This window comes from Mus caroli, chromosome 13, assembly GCF_900094665.2.
Source record: "Mus caroli chromosome 13, CAROLI_EIJ_v1.1, whole genome shotgun sequence".
NCBI lineage: Eukaryota > Metazoa > Chordata > Mammalia > Rodentia > Muridae > Mus > Mus caroli.
Genome location: NC_034582.1, coordinates 41,913,189 through 41,935,504, shown reverse-complemented (window position 1 = coordinate 41,935,504; position 22,316 = coordinate 41,913,189). Strand labels below are relative to the sequence as shown.

The window sequence follows — 22,316 nt, the reverse complement described above, 5'->3', positions numbered from 1 at the left end:
ACTCACTTTGTAGACCAGGCTGGCCTCGAACTCAGAAATCCGCCTGCCTCTGCCTCCCGAGTGCTGGGATTAAAGGCATGCGCCACCACGCCCGGCTCCATTATTTTCTTGAATGTTGTTTTGGACTTGAGGAAAAACATTGAATTGAGCAATCTCAAGACTACTTTCAACCAAAGACAATCCTTTCAGAGTGTTCTAATGGTGTTGACTGACTAGTAATTGTTTAGAGAAGCTTTGCATTTTATTGTGTCTTGATACTACCTAGATTTTTTTTTTAGAAGTTGATGTGGATACATTTGTGAGTGGAATCTGTAGAAGCATGTGTTCCTGAAACATCACCATTTCTCTCAACTTCTGCCATTTAAAGAAACTGAAAATGTGGAGTCAGGAAATGCTGCATGCCTATCACTCAGGAGAAAAGATGGTTGCAAGTTTGGGACCAGTCTAGTCTGTGTAGCATCCCCATTTCAAGCAAAACAAGAAAACAAACACGTGGAAGTCATGATTAATTACTTAGTGATGAGATAATTTTTTCATTAATTCCCTTTCTGTCACATTGAATACATTTCAGGTTGACCTTAAAATTTTGTGTTTGGAAGCACTGGGGAGACTGAGGCAGGAGGAATGAAAGTTCAAGGCATTTCACTATTGGCATATCACTGTGTTAAAGGTAGCTTTGGCCACAAGTCCTTGCCTAAAAATATTTTTAATTAAAAAGCAAAATTAGGTGATTGGAGAGTGGCTCAGCAGTTGAGATCACTGGCTACAGAGAACCTGGGTTCAATTCCCAGCAATTACATGGCTGTTTTCTAACTCCCTTTTTTGCCTCCATGGGCACCAGGCATGCACGTAGTGCATATCCATATGCGCAGGCAAAGTGTACACATAAAATAAAAAAAAGATCTTGGAAAAAAAAAACTAATAAAAATTACTTTGCCTTATGTTTATGAAAATCAGTGGAGCTTTGATTATAAAACATGGAATCACTCATCCAACCATTATCAGCGGCTGCTAATTTCTAGATATAAACCTTATTTTCTAACCTGCTTTACCAGTTATGCTTTATGAATAATCTTTGTGGACTGCATAGCATTCTGTTGTCTTATATTTTATGTAACAAGATCTTTATTAATGTTTTTCAGTACTATAACTGAAGGATAGTTTTAATCATAGTACAGATTACTAAATGTGAAAACAATTGAAAATTACTTGGCTTGTCTTTTTAAGTTGCTATTTGATTAGATATATTACTTCAGGCATTGGACAGACTTTTCCCATTTGTCATCTGAATAGTGCTTTAGTTTATTTTCTAGAGAACTCATTTGTTGGGGAAACCGTGCCATTTAAGGTCACAGTCTATTATTATGTCCATATAGCTCCTCTGAACTCAGTGTAAAATGGAGTCCTTTTGCAGCAGGGCTTTCTCTTCTCTGCTGACTTTACTGATTGATGAGCCAGACCCCGCCACAGCCTCTACCTGAGGATGTCACATAGTTCCTGGCAAACCAACAATTCAACTTCCCCTTTCCTCATAAGAACCTGCCCAGCAAGTACTGGGATTCCTGGAATGCAAATCTGGCATTCACTGAGAGAAAAAGGTGAACAGGAAGCCACCCACACTCATTGGCTGACAGTTGTTGACTCTGTTCCCTATTTTCTGTGGGGGTTCGAGAAGGAGTGTACAACGTAAGAGTGTTTTTACCTTTTGCAGTAGCAGATTAACTGCGCTTTGTTACTTGTCCATTATTTTAGAGTTGCAGTGATTTTTTTTTTTCAGAGTTTTAGAAACTGATCAAAAAGTTATCTCTTTTATAATTTAAAAATTACAGCTCAAGATATCACTGCAGTGAATAGTTCAAGCTATAAGAAGCGAAGTGCTCCTTGTGAGGACCCCTTTACACCTGCAAAGATCCTGAGAGAAGGAAGTGTTCTAGACATTCTGAAAACGCCTGGTAAGTGAACAGCTGCCCTTGTGATAGTGAAAGCTTCTATTGTAAACTCATGTAGTCATAAATGTTGCTACAATATACATTTAAACATACAAATAAATACATACGGGAAAGTGACTCTTGAATGTAGATATAATGTGATATAAATTCTTTTATGAGAGCTATCTTAGAAATCTTCATTTCTTTGTCATTCAAAGATTGCATTGACAAATCTATCTCAAGAGGTGAATATAGAACATGATTGATTTTTACTGTCTTTTATTGTCATGCCTTTCACTGATAGGATCATTGAACTACCGCCATCTCACATTTTCCTCCAGTTTTAATATGTACCACTAGGCTAAGTTAGCTTAAGTGTAGCATATTTAAAGGACAGCAGTGTAGGATTTGTTTGTTTGTTTGTTTATTTAAATGGGGGGGTTGGTCAGGTGTTCTGTGTAGCCTTAGTCCTCCTGGAGTTTGCTCTGTAAACAGGCTGACCTTGAACTCATCCTGCCTCTGCCCCCTGAGCATTCAAGGTGTGTCTTTACCACCCAGCATGATCAAAGTTTTTTATGTACTCAGGTATAGTATAAATACTTTGACACATCTCTTAAAAAATGTGTAATGATCCGGTTAGAGTAACATGTAACTAGCTAGAAGAGGATGATTAGAAATTAAGTAGGAATACATTCTCACTTTGAATCAGAAGAGAATGTTCATAGTTTGAATTATAATGAATAGTTCTGAATATGAAGTTGTTTATAAGCTAACCTAATAGACCTCATAGCAGATTTACTCAGCAGATGTGTTCAGTATACACTTGGGTTAAGGTTTAAAATATAACTTTATTGGTTTCTTTAACAAGGTTCAAAGGGTTAGGTGGTTTGGTCTTAGTTTCGTCCCTTTAGAGATAGTAAGTACATGCTGCTTACACAGGAGCTGTAACTAAACTCCAAAGTACATGGACTAGAATTACCAATTAGCAGGTGGAGCCATTCATTTATTTTGGAGACAGGGTTTCTCTTTTAACTTTGACTGTCCTGGGATTCACTCTGTAGACCAAGCTGGCCTCTAACTCATCCCCCCTCTGCCTCCCAAGTACCACCTCCCAGCAATCTTGTTCCTTTTTTTTGGTTTTTTTTGAGACAAGGTTTCTCTTTATAGCTCTGGCTGTCCTGGAGCTCACTTTGTAGACCAGGCTGGCCTCGAACTCAGAAATCCGCCTGCCTCTGCCTCCTGAGTGCTTTAAATTAAATTAAAGGCGTGCGCCACCACGCCCGGCTGTCTTGTTCCCTTTTAACTAAACTTTAAACAAACAAACAAAAAAATAGACTTCATTTGCATGGAATTTGGAAAATCTGACAGTGGAAGGAAAAGAACCCTGCAGTGGCTCCCAGGGAACATTGCTTTTGAGATTATGCCAGCCTGACTGATAGGGAACTGCTAATAATCATGAGCAGCATATGGAAGCTCATGGCTTCTTGTTCCTTTAAGCTAAAAGTAATTCACTGAATTCTTTGATTTATTATTATTTCTTATTTTTTTGAATAAAGGTTCTAACTATAACCCTGGCTGGCCTGGAAGCTCAGTGTTATGTTAATTAAGCAGTTCTTAACCGATGGTCTGCCTGTTTTGCCTCCTGAGTGTTAGGATTAAAGGAGTGCCCTACTTTGCCTAGCTGGATAATATCTTGACAACACCAGAAAGACTATACCAGTTTCTTTTCTGTGGTACTAAAGGCTGGAGAACCAGATTCCTGATGGTGTTGGTGTATATTATATGAAATGTAGCTTGTTTCAAATAAAGACATTTCCTAGGCATTGAGTCAGTAGTACATTGAGTTTAATGAAAGACTCCCTACTTCTACACCATAGTTCCATGTTAATATTTTTGTTAAAATAAACTTTCAGTTTTTACAAAATTTGAGAAGTACTCCAAAGTGTGGTATTGATGACAGATGTATTTGACTTGGGTTTTTGTCACTAAAATTCCTCCTTTGTGAGGACAGACAGGGTCTTAATCACTTTGTTTTTAGGCATGTCTAGAGGGTTTGCCACATTTTTGTTGGGATTTATTATCAAACTATGCAGTTTTAAAGCTTACTAATTAAAGCTAATCCTTGATCTAGGCTTAGGTGGTATACACTTAAGAGATTGAGGCAAGTGGTGATGAACTCAAGGTTGACCTCAGCTAGATAGTGAGACCCTATGGCAAAATATCCAATCCTGGATAGATAGAGGGGATATACATCAAACAATGCCTGTTTTATACTGGCCTTCAGCCAGACTTAATGTAGAAGATAACAGTGGATTTTGACTAGGCGACACTTAATGATCATAGATATTGAAGTCATTTGACATAGCGGTGAGAATACCTAGAAGAGGGAATGGATGAGGAGAAAGACATGAATGTATTAAGCTCATTGTGTAGGGAGGCCGAATAAAATATGGATTAGCAGTGGTGTCTGACAGTAAATTAGAGAAAGTGATGTATTATGTAAAGATGACCTGTTTCTATATTTATAGGATTTTAATTGTATAGGTTAATTTTAAAAGAACTTTAATCATTCTCAGATTGTATTAACCCTTGATAATGTAAACCCCCACCCGGCCCCATAATGTTGTAGTTAATGATTTGATTAGCTCCACTTCCTTGTTTTAAAGGAACATTCTTCTCTTTCTCCACTGTAGGTTTCATGTCACCAAAGGATGATTCTCCTGCTCTTCAGCCCACTACCACAAGCTCAATAGTTTATACAAGACCAGCAATAAGTACTTTTTCTTCTAGTGGAATTGAGTTTGGAGAAAGTTTAAAAGCTGGATCATCATGGCAGTGTGACACATGTCTCCTCCAGAACAAAGTCACAGACAATAAGTGTATAGCCTGCCAAGCAGCAAAACTGCCCCTGAAAGAAACTGCTAAACAGACTGGGACTGGGACACCAAGCAAAAGTGACAAACCAGCCTCTACATCAGGGACAGGCTTTGGAGATAAATTTAAACCAGCAATAGGAACTTGGGATTGTGATACCTGCTTAGTGCAAAATAAGCCCGAAGCAGTAAAATGTGTAGCCTGTGATACACCTAAACCTGGCACTGGTGTGAAGCGAGTCCTTACATTGGCAGTGGCTTCAGAAAGTCCTGTGACTGCTTCCTCTTCTACCACTGTGACAACTGGTACACTAGGATTTGGAGATAAATTCAAAAGGCCTGTGGGCTCTTGGGAGTGTCCAGTCTGCTGTGTTTGTAATAAGGCAGAAGACAACAGATGTGTTTCCTGTACATCTGAGAAACCAGGTACGCTTTATGTCTATATGAAATAGTTTTACTCATTACTTTGGTAGAACATTTAACTATGAAACAGCTAAGACGAATCCTGGTGTTTTAAATGGCTCCAGATGAACATTTTCTTATGTCTTAATTTTTAAAAAAACTATCTTGTGATTTACAGCTCTTGATTAGACTGAAGACTTACTTGTTCTCTTAGACTAGGTTGTGAACTAATTCTATATCTTCTTTTTCTGTGTAGTGTTAGAATTATTTTTGTGATAATTGATATTAACAAATGAAGTGCTGAAAGCTTGCAATGGTTCAGCCTTTCTCAGACTTTCTTGCTGTGTCTCCTTTTGTCTATGTAGAAATGAGGATGAATGGTGGTCATTTACAGGGGGTTCTTTAAGGCGTAGGCACTCACGCTTTAAGCTAGTGTCTGTTTCTGAAGATTATTGGTGCCATCTGTAGCCATGTGCTGTCCACCAGATTGTTTATATATATATATGTATGTATGTATGTACATATAATTAATTTTTGGTGAAAAACTCATAACTTGGTTACAAAAATGGAATTTGGATTGAAATTTTTTTAAAGAAGAATTATGGCAGATTGTTTTTTAATTCGTTTTGGAAGTATGTAGTAATACAGATAGCAAATAACAGGTTTATCTTAGGAGTTTTTGTTACATTAGCTGTGGTATGCAGGTGTTTGTGTAATGTGAGACTTACTAGCTGGATTTCTTTCCTGAGCTTTTAGATCTTGTCTTCCTGTTTCTAATTTGCTCTGGAATTAAAAGTGAGCTGTAAGAATCCTCATTCCAAAATATTTGACTTTTTCCATCTGGCACTGTTTCCTCACCTCAGAAAAAAAACGTGGAGGAAACTAGAATTCTCAGTTGACAGATGTGAAATGAAATTTTGAATCGGGAAGTAAATTACTCGGGAGCAAAGGAATTCTATGAATTAATATGAAAAAGCTACTAGCTTTCTTCTGGGCATAATGCCCTGTCAGCAAATGGATGATTTGGCCAAATTTTATTTATTTATTTATTTATTTATTTATTTATTTATTTATTTTTTTCTTTTTAGTTTTCAGTAAGGGTCTAGCCTTGTGGCCATGGAAGTTGGTAGATATAGATACATAGTATAGAAAATTATACCAAACTTGGTTTGGAACCAGAAGTCACCTGCCTCTACCTCCAGCTATCATTTTACTTTTGAGTGGAAAAAGTTTTTTTGGTATGTGTATGTGTATCTGTCTGTGTATGAGCACATGTATGTTAGCCTGTAGAAGCCAGAATGATGGTATTAGATTCCTTAGAACTGGAGTTAGATTGTATTTTGAAACTAATCCAATCTGCAAGAGCGTGTTTCTAAGCTCAGAGTACTTATTTTTTCAAGTTTATTTATGCATTTATTCATTTTATGCATGAGTGTTTTGCCTGTATGTACGTGTAGTATGTATGTTACCCTAAGTGTGCTTGACACCTATGAAGGTCAGTCAGACGAGGGCATCAGATCCCCTAGAATTAGAATTAAGAATGATTCTGAACAATGTAGCAGAATTCAAAGCAGCAGAATTTGGAAGGACAGCTTTGGAAGTTTGTGTAATATAAATGGCAGACAATGGTGATAAAGAATCAGATGGTGGAGTTGAATGAGGGAGGATTTAGAACTATGTGTTGTTAATGACAAATTTCTAATTGCTAAGTTGAAATTTAGATATACATTTGAGGCATTTGGATACATCATAGAGACTGAACTTACAGGTTTTAGGTGATCACAGGACATAGTTTGATATTTGAAGTCATAGAAGTAGATATGAGTTGAGTGAATTGAGGAAAGCACTCCAAACGGTTCTGCTATCTTAAGGGTCTGGACAGAGTCAAACATTGATCTTGGATTAACCAGACTGGAATAACAATTGTGACAGAATAACACTTGAAGAAAGTGACTAGAATAAGACCCAAGTATTTTAGACAAAAGATGACTGGGCAGAATGCTGTAAAATAGTTTCTTCTGGATGTGATAGGGAAGTTGCACTCATGACCTCTCATTGATTTGTCTGCTTGTTTAAGACCTGCTCAGGACCACATATACCAGTCAACCTTTCCAACACAAATGAGAAAAGTTAACAGGGCTCACAAAGGTCCCACCCCTGTTTACTAATGGCTGCTGAGGGAGGGAGACTTAAGTTTTCTTCAGGTATGAACTTCCCGATGGGTAAATCTTGCCCAATTGGCTACAATCATATACATGTGAGTACATACATCTATATAGCAACTAGAGAAGAGGACATGAATTTTGAAAGATAGGTGGGGGTCATGGGAGGAATTGGAGTGGAAGGAGAGATGGATATGATGAAAATACATTGTTCTCATGAGATTCTCAAAAAAGGAAATGAGAAGACTCAAAAATAGCAGAAGGACAGATTGATTGTATTAAGAAAATAGATGAGGAGTCTGGGGCCTTGTAGATAAGCTGCTAAAGAGCAGGAAAGCGTGGGTGGCAGGTAGCGATGAGGAAATGATTGCACTGGGATTTACAGCCATCACAAAGGTGCTACCTTGTCAGATTGGGTAATGGACCAACGACAGACACCACCAGACACAAAATTTGCAAGCAAAATAAAAGAGAACATACTTAAAATGCAGAGATTGTTCCTGTAACTATGAGAGGAATGGGGCAGGCAATGACTGTTTAGGGAACCCAAGAATAAATGGCTCTATCTGAACTCTGCTTCACACACCATACCTTGCTGATTCATCCTTCCTGTCTACTCCACAAACCCGCTGGTTCTGCCTAAAGATGGAGTCATCACCTTGCTTTCTTCTTGTACCTTTCTGTGTTCCTTTCTCCTTTGCGTGTTTAAAGTCAGTCACTTGCTGATGTGCTGCCATCACTTTGTTTTTATTTTTCCCCCTTTAGACCAGGAACATACATGTTTCACATCATCTTAGTAATCTTAATGTGATATAAAGTCTAGCAGGAATGTGTAAAACTAGTAAGTATGGGGCTGAATTATAAATGTCTGCAGAAAAATAATTTTCTAAGACAGAGGTATGTGCTTTGAAATTGACAATATATATGGCTGTATATTTTCTGTTTTACCTGAAATTTACATCTTATAACTTAGAATTCTTTAATAGTTGAAGAAATTAGGACATTGATAAGGACAATTTAGTCATTCTTTAAGAAAGGTCCTACTGTGTGGCCCTGGCTGGCTGGCCTGAAACTTGTTACATAGGTCAGACTGGCCTTGAAACTCAGAGAAATCTGCTCACTTCTGTCTCCTACAGTGCTCAGAATAAAGGCCATGTCCCTCCAAACTCAGCAACAATTGAGTCTTACAACCCCTAATTTTTCAAATTTTCTTTTTAAATGTGGCTACTGAACTTACTGAGCCGTTTCCACAGCCTCAGTTTGTGAGAATGATATCCCACCTCCCTCCAACCCCCTTTCCATGTGTATGTATGTGTGTGGGGGTGTATGCATGAACATGGGCTTGTGTGTTTGTGGAGGCCTGCTGTTAAAGGACTATTTATTGGCTCTATCTTGTATTTTGGCACAGGATCTTAGGGAAATCCAGTGCTTGCTGATGCTGCTTCTACCTTGATTGCTTGCTAGATAGCTTACTCTAAGGAGTCCTTGCCTCCCCTTCACCTTCCAAGGCTAGAATTGTAGATGGATCCCAGCGTTTATCTGAGTTCTCAGGGATCTGGGATGTGCTCCTCTTTTGGTTTTTGGTTTTTGAGACAGGGTTTCTCTGTGTAGCCCTGGCTGTCCTGGAACTCACTCTGCAGACCAGGCTAGCCTCAAATTTAGAAATCCACCTGCCTCTGCCTCCCAAGTGCTGGGATTAAAAGCGTGAGCCACCACGCCAGGCTTGAATGTGCTCCTCTTGTTTGTTATGCAAGCACTTGAATGACCAAGCCATTAATTATCTCAGCCACAAGCAACACACACACAATTGGAAATAGTTCAAACTTAAGAATAAGCTCACTACTGAGAAAGGTTAGAGCGAGATGTTTATTTGCAATGATAAGTAAATCTGAGAAGTCCTATTTATAACACTGTAAAGCTTATTTTCTGGTTGGCTCTGGCTCTCTCTTCCTGCATGCGTGTGTGTGTGTATGTGTGTGTGTAGAAAGGGTTAATGAAATTTGAAAATGTTCAGTCAGTGGTGTCATTAAGATGGTAATATAAATTTAAAACTTACCTCCATTTCCCAATTCTTTTAGGTTTGGTATCTGCCTCAAGCAGCAGCCCTGTCCCCGTCTCTCTGTCTTCTGGAGGCTGTTTAGGATTGGACAAGTTTAAAAAGCCCGAGGGAAGCTGGGACTGTGAAGTGTGCCTAGTGCAAAATAAAGCAGACTCTGCCAAGTGCATAGCTTGTGAAAGTGCAAAGCCAGGCACAAGGTCTGAGTTTAAAGGTGAGGAGGCTATGGTAAAGAACCCCTTTAGTTCCTAGTTAAAGTAAAATGCATGTGTGTGGACAGGTTTTTTTTTTTTTTTTTGCTTTTTCGAGACAGGGTTTCTCTGTGTAGCCCTGGCTGTCCTGGAACTCACTTTGTAGACCAGGCTGGCCTCGAACTCAGAAATCCGCCTGCCTCTGCCTCCCAAGTGCTGGGATTAAAGGCGTGCGCCACCACGCCCGGCCAGGTTTGGTTTTTAAGGTACCCATTCTCTGGATAATTATTTAAAATGAAACCCAGTCCTTGGTTTTTTGTTTTTGTGGGTTTTTTTTTTTTTTTTTTAATTTGTGAATGATGGTAAAATCAAATTAGGCATTCATCAGGATGCCATTTATGTATCTGGATAAGGAACTTCTTTGTGTTACTCAGTTTCCAGGTTTAAGTATGAACTTGACTCTTACTTGACTGAGAACTTACACCCTTAGGGCCTTATTGTAAAAGACATCTAGCTTCTGAGTGTGGCTGAGCAAAAGAGCACTTAGCAAGCACAGCAGAGTAAGCTTTTATGCCATCCATTTTACTATATAAATATAAAGGAAGACTCTCACACGGTTATTAATGCTAAATAGATGTAGGCTGGTATTTCCAAATCTTGACAACCCCATTTGAGTTCTTTTAACCAGTGGAAAACTTAGGAAAGTGGAAATAGAAATTTTTAGATTTGAAGATCAGAAATCTCTGAACAGAATTAGCCTTCAAGATGAGAACATGGAAGAACAATATACTAAGCTTTATTTTGTAATTTATCCCAGTCTTATGTGATTTTAATCTTTACAAATCAAAAATCAAACACTTATCACTTTGACCTGTCACACTGACTTTGATAGTCTACATGATTGATGTGACTGATGGTTCATTTGAGGATGAAAGCTCATTGAAAAGCTTGGCTGTCCTTTGCTTTCATTCATGGGCGAGTAACATGGGTCTGTCTTCCCGTCATTGTCTAATAGTCCTTGTTTTGAACCAGTCAGATGCTTCATACTCAATTTCTTTAGCAACAGAAAAGTACCAAGGAAATAGACTTTGGTCTTAATCACTGTAATGTTTATTTTTATAAATATTGCTTCATTTCTTTAATGCTAAATATTTTTAAATGCTTCTTACAATGCAGTCACAATATTTAAAAATGAGTTGTATTTCTCTCCTGTTCCCCCATCCCCCCTACACACACACACACACACACACACACACAGAGGTAGTAACCATGGTTAGTATATGGTACACCTTCCGAAGGTATTTTTTTATGCCTGTCCTAAGCAAACACACTGCCATTCTCACTATTCTGATTTCTTTCTTTCTTTCTTGTCAGGAACGGTGTCAATCACCTCATCTATCCTTTCTGTTTTGTTATTGAGGATTATTTTTGTCATGTTTTTCTTTTTTATTCTTTGTTTATAGCTACCTGGATCTCATATTATTTTGTGTGCCTGAATTTATCTTAAGACATATCTGGGTTCTAAAATTGCAGAGTCAGAGTATATGTATGTGACTTAGATTTTTTTTTAAAGTATTACATTTTTAAAAAAGTATTTATGATTATATCCCAACAGTTTTGATGTTGATTTAGATTTCCATCTACAGGATAGGGAAGTGCCTACTGTTCCCAGTATCCTCACAACACATGTTCCATTGTCTTTCTTGACTTTCCAGTCTAATGAGGGAAAGTGGCATATAGGCCTTATGAGCTGTAACTTGCAGGGGTTAAATTTGTAACAAGGATGAGCACATTAATTTGATATCATTTTGTGTGTTGTCTATTTTTGAAGGCTTCGGGACATCTTCATCTTTAAATCCAGCACCCTCAGCCTTCAAATTTGGTATTCCATCATCCTCTTCTGGGCTTTCTCAAACTTTGACAAGCACTGGAAATTTTAAATTTGGAGATCAGGGAGGATTCAAATTAGGCACTCCATCTGACTCTGGGTCTACAAACACCATGAATACAAACTTTACATTTTCTAAACCAACTGGAGATTTTAAATTTGGAGTGTTATCTGATTCCAAACCTGAAGAAGTTAAAAACGACAACAAGAATGATAATTTTCAGTTTGGATCTTCTTCTGGCTTAACCAACCCAGCTTCTTCAGCTCCGTTTCAGTTTGGGGTATCTACTCCTGGGCAACAAGAAAAGAAAGAGGAGCTGCCTAAATCTTCACCTGCAGGCTTTAGCTTTGGTGCAGGTGTTAATAACCCCCCTAATGCTGCTATTGACACCACAGTGACCTCAGAGAACAAGAGCGGCTTCAACTTTGGAACCCTAGACACAAAGAGTGTCTCAGTGACTCCTTTCACATACAAGACAACAGAAGCAAAGAAAGAAGATGCACCTGCTACCAAGGGTGGGTTCACATTTGGTAAAGTGGACTCTGCTTCTTTGCCATCTGCCTCAATGTTTGCTTTGGGAAGGACAGAGGAGAAACAGCAAGAACCTGTTACTTCTACTTCTCTGGTGTTTGGGAAGAAAGCCGACAGTGAGGAGCCAAAGTGTCAACCAGTATTTTCCTTTGGGAATTCAGAGCAAACCAAAGATGAGAGCTCCTCCAAGCCGACATTCAGCTTCAGTGTGGCAAAACCATCTGGGAAGGAGTCTGAGCAGCTAGCCAACGCTAGTTTTGCATTTGGAAATCAAACCAATACAACAACTGGTAAATAGTAAAAGACTTTTTTTCTCAAGTTGTATTTGATACCTTGACAAATGCAGGAAGTCAAGGAGTTGCTGCCTGAAAATAATGGAGAGTATTTGTTTCAAAGTTTTTAAGGGCTCACTCAGGCTTTTCTGTTTTAACTGAAAGAAATTCTCATGATTCTGATGAAATATCTACAGATCCAATTTTGAGAAATACAGCTGTAACAGAAAGTACACAATGGGGCACATTATATGTCTTTCTGCTCTTTGGACATTTTATAATTAGAATTGATGCATACTGTCAGGGAAAATAAGTTTTAGGTAAATTTTTATTTACAAATTATGGATAATGAGTCATCAAACATGTAAGGAACATTGGCAGTGAATACAATTCTAAGAAAACAGGATCATTTGAAAACTAAAATAGAGGTGGGGAACAACCCCATTAAAAAGTTGGTTGACGTAACGCTGTTTGGTTGATGGATGAGCATTGTCTGGTCTGATTATTGTAATGAGGTTTCCCAGAGCAGTGTCACCTGAAAAGTGCTTTTGAAATTGAATTCACTTAGATAATGAGAGTGGTATAGGGAAACATTAGAAAATTTATAGGAAGATTTTCTGCATATAAAATAAGACACTGAGGCTGGAGAGATGGGCTCAGCAGTTATGCATACTGCTCTTTGAAGAGGACACAGGTTTTGAGTCCCAACACCTATTTTACGTGGTTCACAACTGCCTATAATTCCAGCCCCAGGGGTATTTGATTCCTACACACATTCAGGTAAAAATTAAATTTAAAAAGACACTGGTTTCAAAATAAAAATGACTGAGCTGGGCATTAATCCAGTGATAGAGAAAACATTCGGCAAGGCTTGTGCAAAGCCCTGGGTTTGATCCTCAGCACCAAACGTGCCCCATAAATGGAATAATCTTGAACCATTTTGTAGCTAGAAAAATTTGATCAGACATAAAAGCAAATGTAGCTATTTTCAGACATGCAAAGTTTATAACTTTGACACCTTTTTATTAAACACCTTTGAAGCACTCAGGGAACCCCCAAATGGGAAATTCACATAACCATGAGTAGTTTCTTCATATTCGAGGTTTACGTGTAAATTTGAAAACAACCTACAAAAAAAAAAAAAAGAATTAAAACTGCTTATTATTTGAGATGGGGAGAAATGAAATATTGTAACCAGCTTTGATCATGAAATCTTATCACCTGTAGAAAGCAGTCACCCATCTTGTCTAGTGTGTAGCTTCGGAGCTGAAATACTGAGAAAGTAGAAGTTTGATTCAGGTGGCATAAATTCATGAATGATTATCATAGCAATTAGAAGCTTTTCTTCAAGTCACCAATCAGTAGTTTTAAAGCATAAACAAGTCCTGTGTTTTCTAAGCTTTCTAATTATTTATCTAATTTTAAGACTTACTTATTTTATGTATGAGTACACTGAAGCTGTACAGATGATTGTGGTTGCTGGGAATTGAATTCAGGACCTCTGCTTGCACCGGTCAGCTCCGCTTGCTCTGGCCCAAAGATTCATTCTGTCTAAGTACACTGTAGCTGTCTTTAGACACATCAGAATAGGGTGTCAGATCTCATTACGAATGGTTGTGAACCACCATGTGGTTGCTGGGATTTGAACTCAGGACCATCGGAAGAGCATTCATTGTGCTTAACCTCTGAGCCATCTCACTAGCCCAGCTTTCTAATTTATAATGGCTGCAGTGATAAGTATAAGAGCATAGAAAAAAACTCATTCCTGGGGGAAAACATTTCTTCTGTTCCTTTCATTTCAGTTATTAGTTTTTGTGGAGTTTGTCAGGCTCTAAGCTGCCTATGAAATTTGTAGGGGAAAGTAAATGCACAAGGAATGTGAGAAGAAAGGCAGGCACTAATCATTCACAGTCTAATAATAATGACAGTGGCCACGAAGGGAAATACGTATTGATTAGGAGATTTAGGGTGCCACCATGGTGACATTGTGTATTAATCATTAGTAGGAGTTAGCAAATACTCAAGTCCAGTCAGTATGATGAGATTTTTGTTGATTTGTTCATGTGGATAAATTGAAGTCAGGGTGCTGCTATTGTAATATGACATAAACCACAGCACAGACAGACAGACACGTACAAATGTACCCGGCTTCTACTTATTTGATTTGGTTTCTGAATATAATACCAAGTTAGATTTGGATGTGAGGCAGTGTATTTTACATTAAATTTATGCGCATAGTAGCAGGACTTTTTATTTGAATGCTAAGGGTCTTTGTGTAAAGAGAAAATCCGTAGACCATAAAAGATAAGTACTTTTGACATTTCAAAGAATTGATGTTTACTTGATGAGACTATATTCGGTGATTTGTTCCTTCTTAAGGATTTATGTTTGTTTCTCAATCATTGTTTTGCAGATCAAGGTGCAGCAAAGCCAGTTTTTAGCTTCTTGAACAGCAGTTCCTCTAGTTCAAGTGCACCAGCCACTTCATCCAGTGGTGGCATATTTGGTAGTTCCACCTCTTCCTCCAACCCACCTGTGGCAGCCTTTGTGTTTGGACAGGCCAGCAATCCTGTCAGCAGCTCTGCCTTCGGTAACGCTGCTGAATCCAGTACATCTCAGTCTTTGCTATTTCCTCAAGAGAGCAAGCCAGCCACCACGTCCAGCACTGCCTCAGCTGCCTCTCCGTTTGTATTTGGAACAGGAGCCAGTAGTAGTAGTACTGTATCTTCTGGGTTCACTTTTGGGGCTACAACCACGTCAAGCTCTTCAGGTACTTTTGTGCTAGGAGAGAAAAATGGGGTTTGTAGTTGGATTGGTTTTGCTGAATTGCCAGCTGCAGTGTGCCTCCAATTCATGTAAGGTCTAAGGTCTTACCTGTGGAGAAATGGGCACTTTACTTCAGGTGGAATAGATCTAATTCTTAAGAACAGTATTTTCTGATTTTAGGAAGAATATATAACATTTCCAAGTTGCCTCTTTGAAAAGTCAAATTTATAAGTGTCCAGATAGTAATAGTGGTTGTATGGGATGTGTGTTTATACAGTGACTCATAGCAAGTCTTTGAGATACACCATTATAGAAAAAATTGTTGAGCCTAAGCTACTCAGTTCCGGGCCAGCCCCAGGAATACTATAAGACCTTGTCTGAGCACAGCCCTCTTACTAGTAAATGATTGTTGCTTGCAAAGGGTTGTGTCAGTGTACGTTTAATAAACAGTGTCATTCATTGTTCTAATCTAATTGTAATCAAGGTAAGAGTGTGAAAGTGGATTTACAAACCTTTCTCAAGGGTTATATTACTATATATAAACCTTGACGTTGATTTAACTATTTCTTGGCCTCCAGGATCCTCCTTTGTATTTGGCACTGGACATTCAGCACCATCTGCCAGTCCAGCATTTGGTGCTAACCAGACTCCAACATTTGGACAAAGTCAAGGTGCCAGCCAGCCTAACCCTCCAAGCTTTGGCTCTATCTCGTCTTCAACAGCGTTATTTTCTGCTGGTTCTCAGCCTGTACCACCACCTACATTTGGGACAGTGTCAAGCAGTAGCCAACCTCCTGTGTTTGGACAGCAGCCTAGTCAGTCTGCATTTGGCTCTGGGACAGCTAATGCCAGTAAGTTTGTATCTATACTTACAGTCTGGTGTCTTACAATAGTGTTTTTTCTTTGTACTTTGAAACTATGTGTGTGTTTTAATTTTTAATGTTTTTTACTTAACAATGAATTGTGGTGTTTCACATTTACGTATAAACGTTACAGAGTTTTAGTCAACTTTATTTGATGGCTTTAAACTATATTTAAAATGTTTCTTACTCTGATTTATGTATGGGTTGTGATCAACCCCGTTTCACTCTAGGCTGCTGTGGAGTGGGTTTTTTTAATTTTTTCTTCCCTTTGGGAAGTTAGACTCTGCTGAGTTCTCACAGCACTTGGATAATGCTGCTAGTCTTCCCTCTCTGTATATCTTATAAAAAGGTGTTATGACTTGAAATGCAACTGATAGAACTATATTTTAGTACTGTGTTCTCTTAGAATTGACTATTCTAGTAGAATTATGGACTCATGAAAAGATCACAAAACTCGGAGTGGAAGCTTGGGTGTGTACAGACAGCTGGAGGCTGTACGTGATCAGAGGCCCACCATTCTCATCACAGTGCTCTTTGTTCTCTCTTTGGGGTTCCACTGTTCTGTCTATTGAACTCTAATGTTTACTGATACCTCTAGAAAATAAAGTTTTGCGTGATACTTAACATAAGTAGGCTCTTGCTGTTATAACCCTGCTTATGTTTTTGTCACTGCACATAGTGAGTCACTGAATGGCAGCCTATCCATTTGCTTGTATTTAAGTTAGTTTTGGCTGTTTGGAAATGCTGTCTTGCATGTTACTGAGTTGAGTGATCTTTGGGAGGGTAATTGTTTTTCTCTTGGTCATGTATTCTGCTGTGGGATCACTGAAGGGAAAGGTATACCCTCACTTTTTAGAAGTTATTTATTACAAACTTCTCTTGCTGGTATACACCACATGCTGTCACTGCTGGATGACAATTCTATTTGGATACTATGCATTTTCCTTATTGAATTATTTTTTAAGTATTTTGTTCCTTAGTTTTGTTTCATTATTGGTTTGTAAGGTTTATTTTCTAGTCTTGTGTTTGTATTTAGCCATGTATACTCCAAACTTTCTCCTGTTTTGTGGCAGCTCTGGCTAGCCTGAAATGGTCTGTAGACATAGACTGGCCAGGAACTCAGAGAGATTCTTTACTCTCTGCATCCTGAGTGCTGGGACTAGAGGTGTGCTCCTCCATGCCTGGCCAAGGTCTTCTACCCACGTTTAATATGTCCAGGTCAGAGTCAATCCTAAACAACATTTTGTGTCATTAATGGGATATTTTCTGCTTAATTTGTATAGGTTCGGTTTTCCAATTTGGTAGCAGCACTACAAATTTCAACTTCACAAACAATAATCCATCAGGAGTGTTCACATTTGGTGCAAGTCCCAGCACGCCTGCAGCCTCAGCCCAGCCCTCAGGTTCAGGGGTCTTTTCATTCAGCCAGTCTCCAGCATCATTTACAGTGGGGTAAGATTATTTCATTGAGAATTTACATTGGTAAAGGTGTGTATCTGTCTGTTTCTAAAATTAAATCAGGATGCAGTAATATAGTTTGGATAATAGTGATACCCAGTATCAGTTTATAACATTGTAAATAGGGGGGATTATATTATAATCTGAAACAAAAGCAGCAAGTTATAGTAACATTTTCCTCACTGTCCTCTCCACTTCATTGTAGGTCATTTTAAATGGTATGAGTCCTCTGTCTTGGGCATTGTGTCACATTGTAATGCTTTTATTTTTTCACAGGTCAAATGGGAAAAATATGTTCTCTTCTTCCGGAACTTCAGTTTCTGGTCGCAAGATAAAGACTGCTGTTAGACGCAGGAAATAAAGGTCACAAAGGTGTTATACCCAACAGTTTTATCAACAGCTGGTGCCCTGCTTTCAGATACTGGATTGTACTACATGCTGGGCTTATCTGAAGTCAGATCTGCCTAAGGACTTCTTTAATTTTGGAATTGTCCCCTTTTTTTTCTTTATGGAAGTCCCGTCCCCATAACCCATTCTTTTTGAAAATAATAGCTAGACTGGTGACTGGCTGATTCTTCAGCAGAAGCATTTTATGATCCAGCACATTATTCACTGATTGGCATAGTCTGGCTGTACCCAGGAATAGAGCCTGCACGGTGAATGGCTTTGTATAGAACCTGTCTGCACCGCTATGTGCATTGATAAAGCGTTAATGGAGCGTGTTGAACTTGTAATTATATCTGGGGAATTCTGTATAGATTAGAATCCTGTATAGATTAGAGGACGTTGAAATGAATGATTTCTATGCGGAGTTTGTGGTGGTGTATGTGTGAAGTGAGTAAGTGGGATGTATTGTGCACAGAAAAATTCTGATAGAGAAAACCTGATTAAAGAATGGTCCATCCTAAGGACTTGTTAGATCTAGTTCATTCTTCACTTAATAAGTATATGCTATTTCTATATTTTCATTCTATCAACTGTCTTGCCTTTTTCATTATTTTATTATGAGACTTCTGTAAATACAATTTTGTTTCTGTACCTTTTTGGCATAACATAAATCTGTGAACTTGAAATTTTAATTTTATGTTAGACATATTTTTGTTGTTTGTTTAGTCTTGTCTCAGATTTTATTATGTAAATCCCATTATTCAAAGTTGCCTAAATCCATTTGGAAATCTTTAAAAAAAATTGGGGATTCTTAAAGTTGAATTTATTGGCTTTTCTGATCCAGTTTTGTTTGGACCAAAAACCAGTATTGTACAAAGTATTAAGCATATATTTTTATATTTACTGAAATGGACTGTGGTGACTTTGGATAATAAGGAAAAAGTTTAATATTAAAGCCATGTTTATTACAGTATAATTAACATGTTAAACCATGGGATAAATGCCATCAATAAAACTTTATGAAGCAAGTTTTGTTAACAGTTTTCATAGTGAAGGCACACAATATTAATGGGAAGGGTGGTTGATTAGAAACTCCAAAGGGTATGTACCAGGTAAGGCCCAATAGTTATTGGAGTTTGCAGAACACAGAAGATCCCCTCCTTTCTGCCTGCTGCTGTCTTTACTTAATTTGCACGTATATTTTCTCATTAAATTTTGAAAATAAACGTACAACCCTTTCTGTTTGTACTTCTAGCTTCCTTGCTAGATGCCTAGACAATGTTTATTGCTCACATTCTTGGAGATAATATGCCTCAGGCACTCCAACAGTTTATAGAATTAATGGGCCTTTTACTATGTTATTTGTATGATTAGACTTTTAGCTCACTTAAGGTCCAGGAAAGAACTTGGAGCAGTACTTTATACTTTTGTCCTTAATTAGGATTGGCATTTGTCAGTGGGATTTTTTGTTTTGTTTGCCAACTACAGGCTGGTTGAATTTACATGGAGAATTTCTAAAGCTTTGTTCTTATGAAAAGATATTTTTCTTACTATCTTAGGCTATCATTACATTGATCTGAGGGCAGAGCTTTTTATGTTTCTAATATTTTATTTAATACCTGACCTGTTTGGAGTCTGGTGAATGCTGGTATCAAATGCTGGAAACCCCCACCTTGTCGGCCAGTCCTTCACCATTTTCTATGTCCAAATAGTTGGGGCTTAATAGAACATATGCCTTTTCTGTAAACTGTAGAAAATAATTTTGCTTCACTTTAGTATTCCTTTGTTTAGAGTAGGTTACTACAGTTATAACTAGTGCTGGTTCATATTAAAATTGGTGACCTTTTGGTTCTCTAGAGTCTGTAAGACTATTCAGATTTTGAGACTTGATTCTTGGGCACACTTCTAGCTTCCTTGCTAGGTGTGTGTGGCTTTCCGGTCATGGTGGCAGCCCCATATCTTGGTCTGTCCTTCCTCAAGCCCAGCAGAGGTAACTAACTCTACATTGGATTGAGTGGGCTTGAGTGCTTACTAATGGAATGTATAAATGTATGTTCTAGGACATATACCCAGAGACTGACAGACTGGTTTTGGATAGCACTCAAGACTGTATCTTTAAAGGTGCCTCAAGTCACTTAATGCTGTCAGGTCTGGTTGTCATCTTAAGCATTAAGTGCTAGGTTGGTTGTAGTGATTACAGTATCAGGCCTTAAGGGAAAAGTATAATTCAGACAGCTAAAGGTCTTTTTTGTTGTTGCAAATGATGAAAGTTATGAATATAAATATCATTGTACCACCTGAAGTTAAACTGATTTTTAACAGTAAAGATTTAGCCTAGGAAGAAAGTGTTTTCATAGTTAGCATATGCTTCCCAGGACTCGTATAAAACTTGAAATTCAATTGAAATTATTGAGGGTAAGAACTGATGCTACACTTGATATAAACACCAAGAAGTGATTCAGCAGAAATCTTATACATGGTAGCTTGTTTAATGGAAACTAATTTGCTATAGTAGTAACAGTGAGAAATAAGGATGTTGTAGGTCTTATAGATAGCAAATATATGACCAAGTAGTCATAACCCTCATTTCTTTGTAATATGGAGTGGTATTCACTTCCACTTTGACTTTTATTCCTCTAAAATCCACTGTCCCCAAATATGTAGTTGGTAGCTTGGCTTAGACTATTAAATTGTTCAGAGCAGCACTCAGGTCAGGCTGTATTAAATACAGTTTGCATACACACGGTTTAATTCCTAAAGATAGGATCTTATACTGTAGTCTAGGTTGGCATTAAATTTGCAGCAATATTCCTCTGTCAGCCTCCTGAGTTCTGGCTTTACACAGTTAACATTACCAGAGTCAGATAACTGCCCTTGAGGAAAGGCAGTCCACTGTGGACTGGTTTAACATGAAGCTGAGCTCATGTGCAGGTAACTTGTACTTAGGTATTTGGATATACAGGGTTTTACATATGCTAGGCAAGGTATTATCACTGAACCACAGCTCCAGCCCTGTTAAAGAACATGGTTTAATACACTGCTGTAGCTGTAGAAATAGGCACAGACAACACTGTTGACATTGACATAAGTATTTATTGAGACACAAAATACAAACTGGTGACATACAAATATTAAAAATAGAATGCTGTTTTATTTATAGGTGGGCCAGTAGATACTGTTTCCAGGGTAAGCCCTACTATAGTGAACTACAAGGAAATCTACACATACCAGCCAAAATGAGGAACTTCACCCAGGCACGAGGAAGGACTTTGGTCTTTGGTTATGTGGATGGTGGATGGCAAGGAGCAGAACCAGTACTTGTTTAGGAATACTGTTAATCTAGAAACCGTCCTCAAAGAGATGAGAAAGCTTAATACCCCATCTTCCTTCAGAACTACTTCCCTTTGCCAGAAACAGGTGTTTAAATGAAACAATCATTGATGTGAACATGTTCATTTAAAGTTAAAATGCTTTTAAAGGTCCTTTGAAGACTCAATTTTGAGGCTTGGGCAATTAGGTAAATTAGGTAGGCAGAGTCAGGCAATGAACACTGTCAAAAGTGGCACATGTTTATAGTCACGAATACTCAGTAAGGTTTGTCATCATGCTGTTACCGAGAGTAGAACATTCCTAGTGATGAGTACTGAGACTTTCTCATTGCCTAAATCACTTGCCAGTTGNTTAGCCTGAATGGCAATNCAGCAACAAGACTCCAGTCCCAAGGCTTAGGGCATGCTCACTAAAGATCTTCATTTTTGAACTTCATTTTGCCCCTTTAGGATACAGCTTCGGCATGGAAAAATGTGCCAGATTCCCTTTTCTCCTTATAACTGATTGAGGTTCTATTGTGGAGGCAAAGTAATACTTTTTATCTTACATCCTATATGGCACAACTTGAATTCACAGCTGGATCTAAAGAACTTGTCTAGTTAACTGGTATTTAAACTATAACAAATTTTAACTAATTTACCGTATAAATAAAAATATTCTCAATGAAGACCTCAATACTCGCAGTAGAAACAATAATCAAATACTCCAGAGTTGTGTGGGTGAAGTGCATTTCAACTTGAATTCTCTCATCAATGGCCATTGTCCACACCAAGCTTCCCGATTTGTAGTGTTTGAAGAGTGAGTTTGAAGAGCTTTAAAATCTTGCCAGAGCCACAAGCACATGCTCTATGTACTGCTTTTGACAAATAAGACTTCCTGTGAAGTTGTATTTAATTTAAATAAAATTATTCTGAGAAACCATGGTTGATGAACAATGAGCTCTTAGGAGAGTCTTAAAGTATCTGTAGACATTAAATGCATTTTCACAGTTTTAAATGTCAAGATTGCTCTCTTGTGCAATATGATTTAGTGTTTCTCGGGAAAATCCTACACAAGAATGAGTAAGAAGTAAAGTTTTAAACTAACATTTTGGTACAGCTAGCTAACTGTGACACAACAAAAGCACACAGACATAAATCCAATGTTTCACTAACAGAGCAAAGTACAATGACAATACACAAAGTTTTGCTTTAACATCCCCACCCCCC

General features: G+C 38.1%; 2 protein-coding genes across 4 annotated transcripts in view; one reads left to right on the top strand and one right to left on the bottom strand.

Annotated features, from left to right (window-relative positions):
* Nup153 (nucleoporin 153) overlaps positions 1 to 21,412 on the top strand; it is a 63,837-nt gene extending 42,425 nt beyond the window's left edge. For 2 of the 3 annotated variants that reach the window (XM_021180145.2, XM_021180146.2), the window contains 8 exons: positions 1,830 to 1,952; positions 4,622 to 5,227; positions 9,444 to 9,635; positions 11,444 to 12,322; positions 14,718 to 15,074; positions 15,649 to 15,921; positions 17,217 to 17,385; positions 17,668 to 21,412. In XM_021180145.2, coding sequence (XP_021035804.1) covers positions 1,830 to 1,952; positions 4,622 to 5,227; positions 9,444 to 9,635; positions 11,444 to 12,322; positions 14,718 to 15,074; positions 15,649 to 15,921; positions 17,217 to 17,385; positions 17,668 to 17,752 — 2,684 coding nt within the window. In that variant the 3' untranslated portion in view covers positions 17,753 to 21,412. The remainder of the gene's footprint in view (positions 1 to 1,829; positions 1,953 to 4,621; positions 5,228 to 9,443; positions 9,636 to 11,443; positions 12,323 to 14,717; positions 15,075 to 15,648; positions 15,922 to 17,216; positions 17,386 to 17,667) is intronic. The other variant, XM_021180144.2, reaches the window with a different exon arrangement.
* A 722-nt stretch (positions 21,413 to 22,134) lies between these two features.
* Positions 22,135 to 22,316, bottom strand: part of Fam8a1 (family with sequence similarity 8 member A1) — a 7,542-nt gene continuing 7,360 nt past the window's right edge. The window contains exon 6 of the mRNA XM_021179913.2: positions 22,135 to 22,155. Within this exon, the coding sequence (XP_021035572.1) occupies positions 22,135 to 22,155 (21 nt within the window). The remainder of the gene's footprint in view (positions 22,156 to 22,316) is intronic.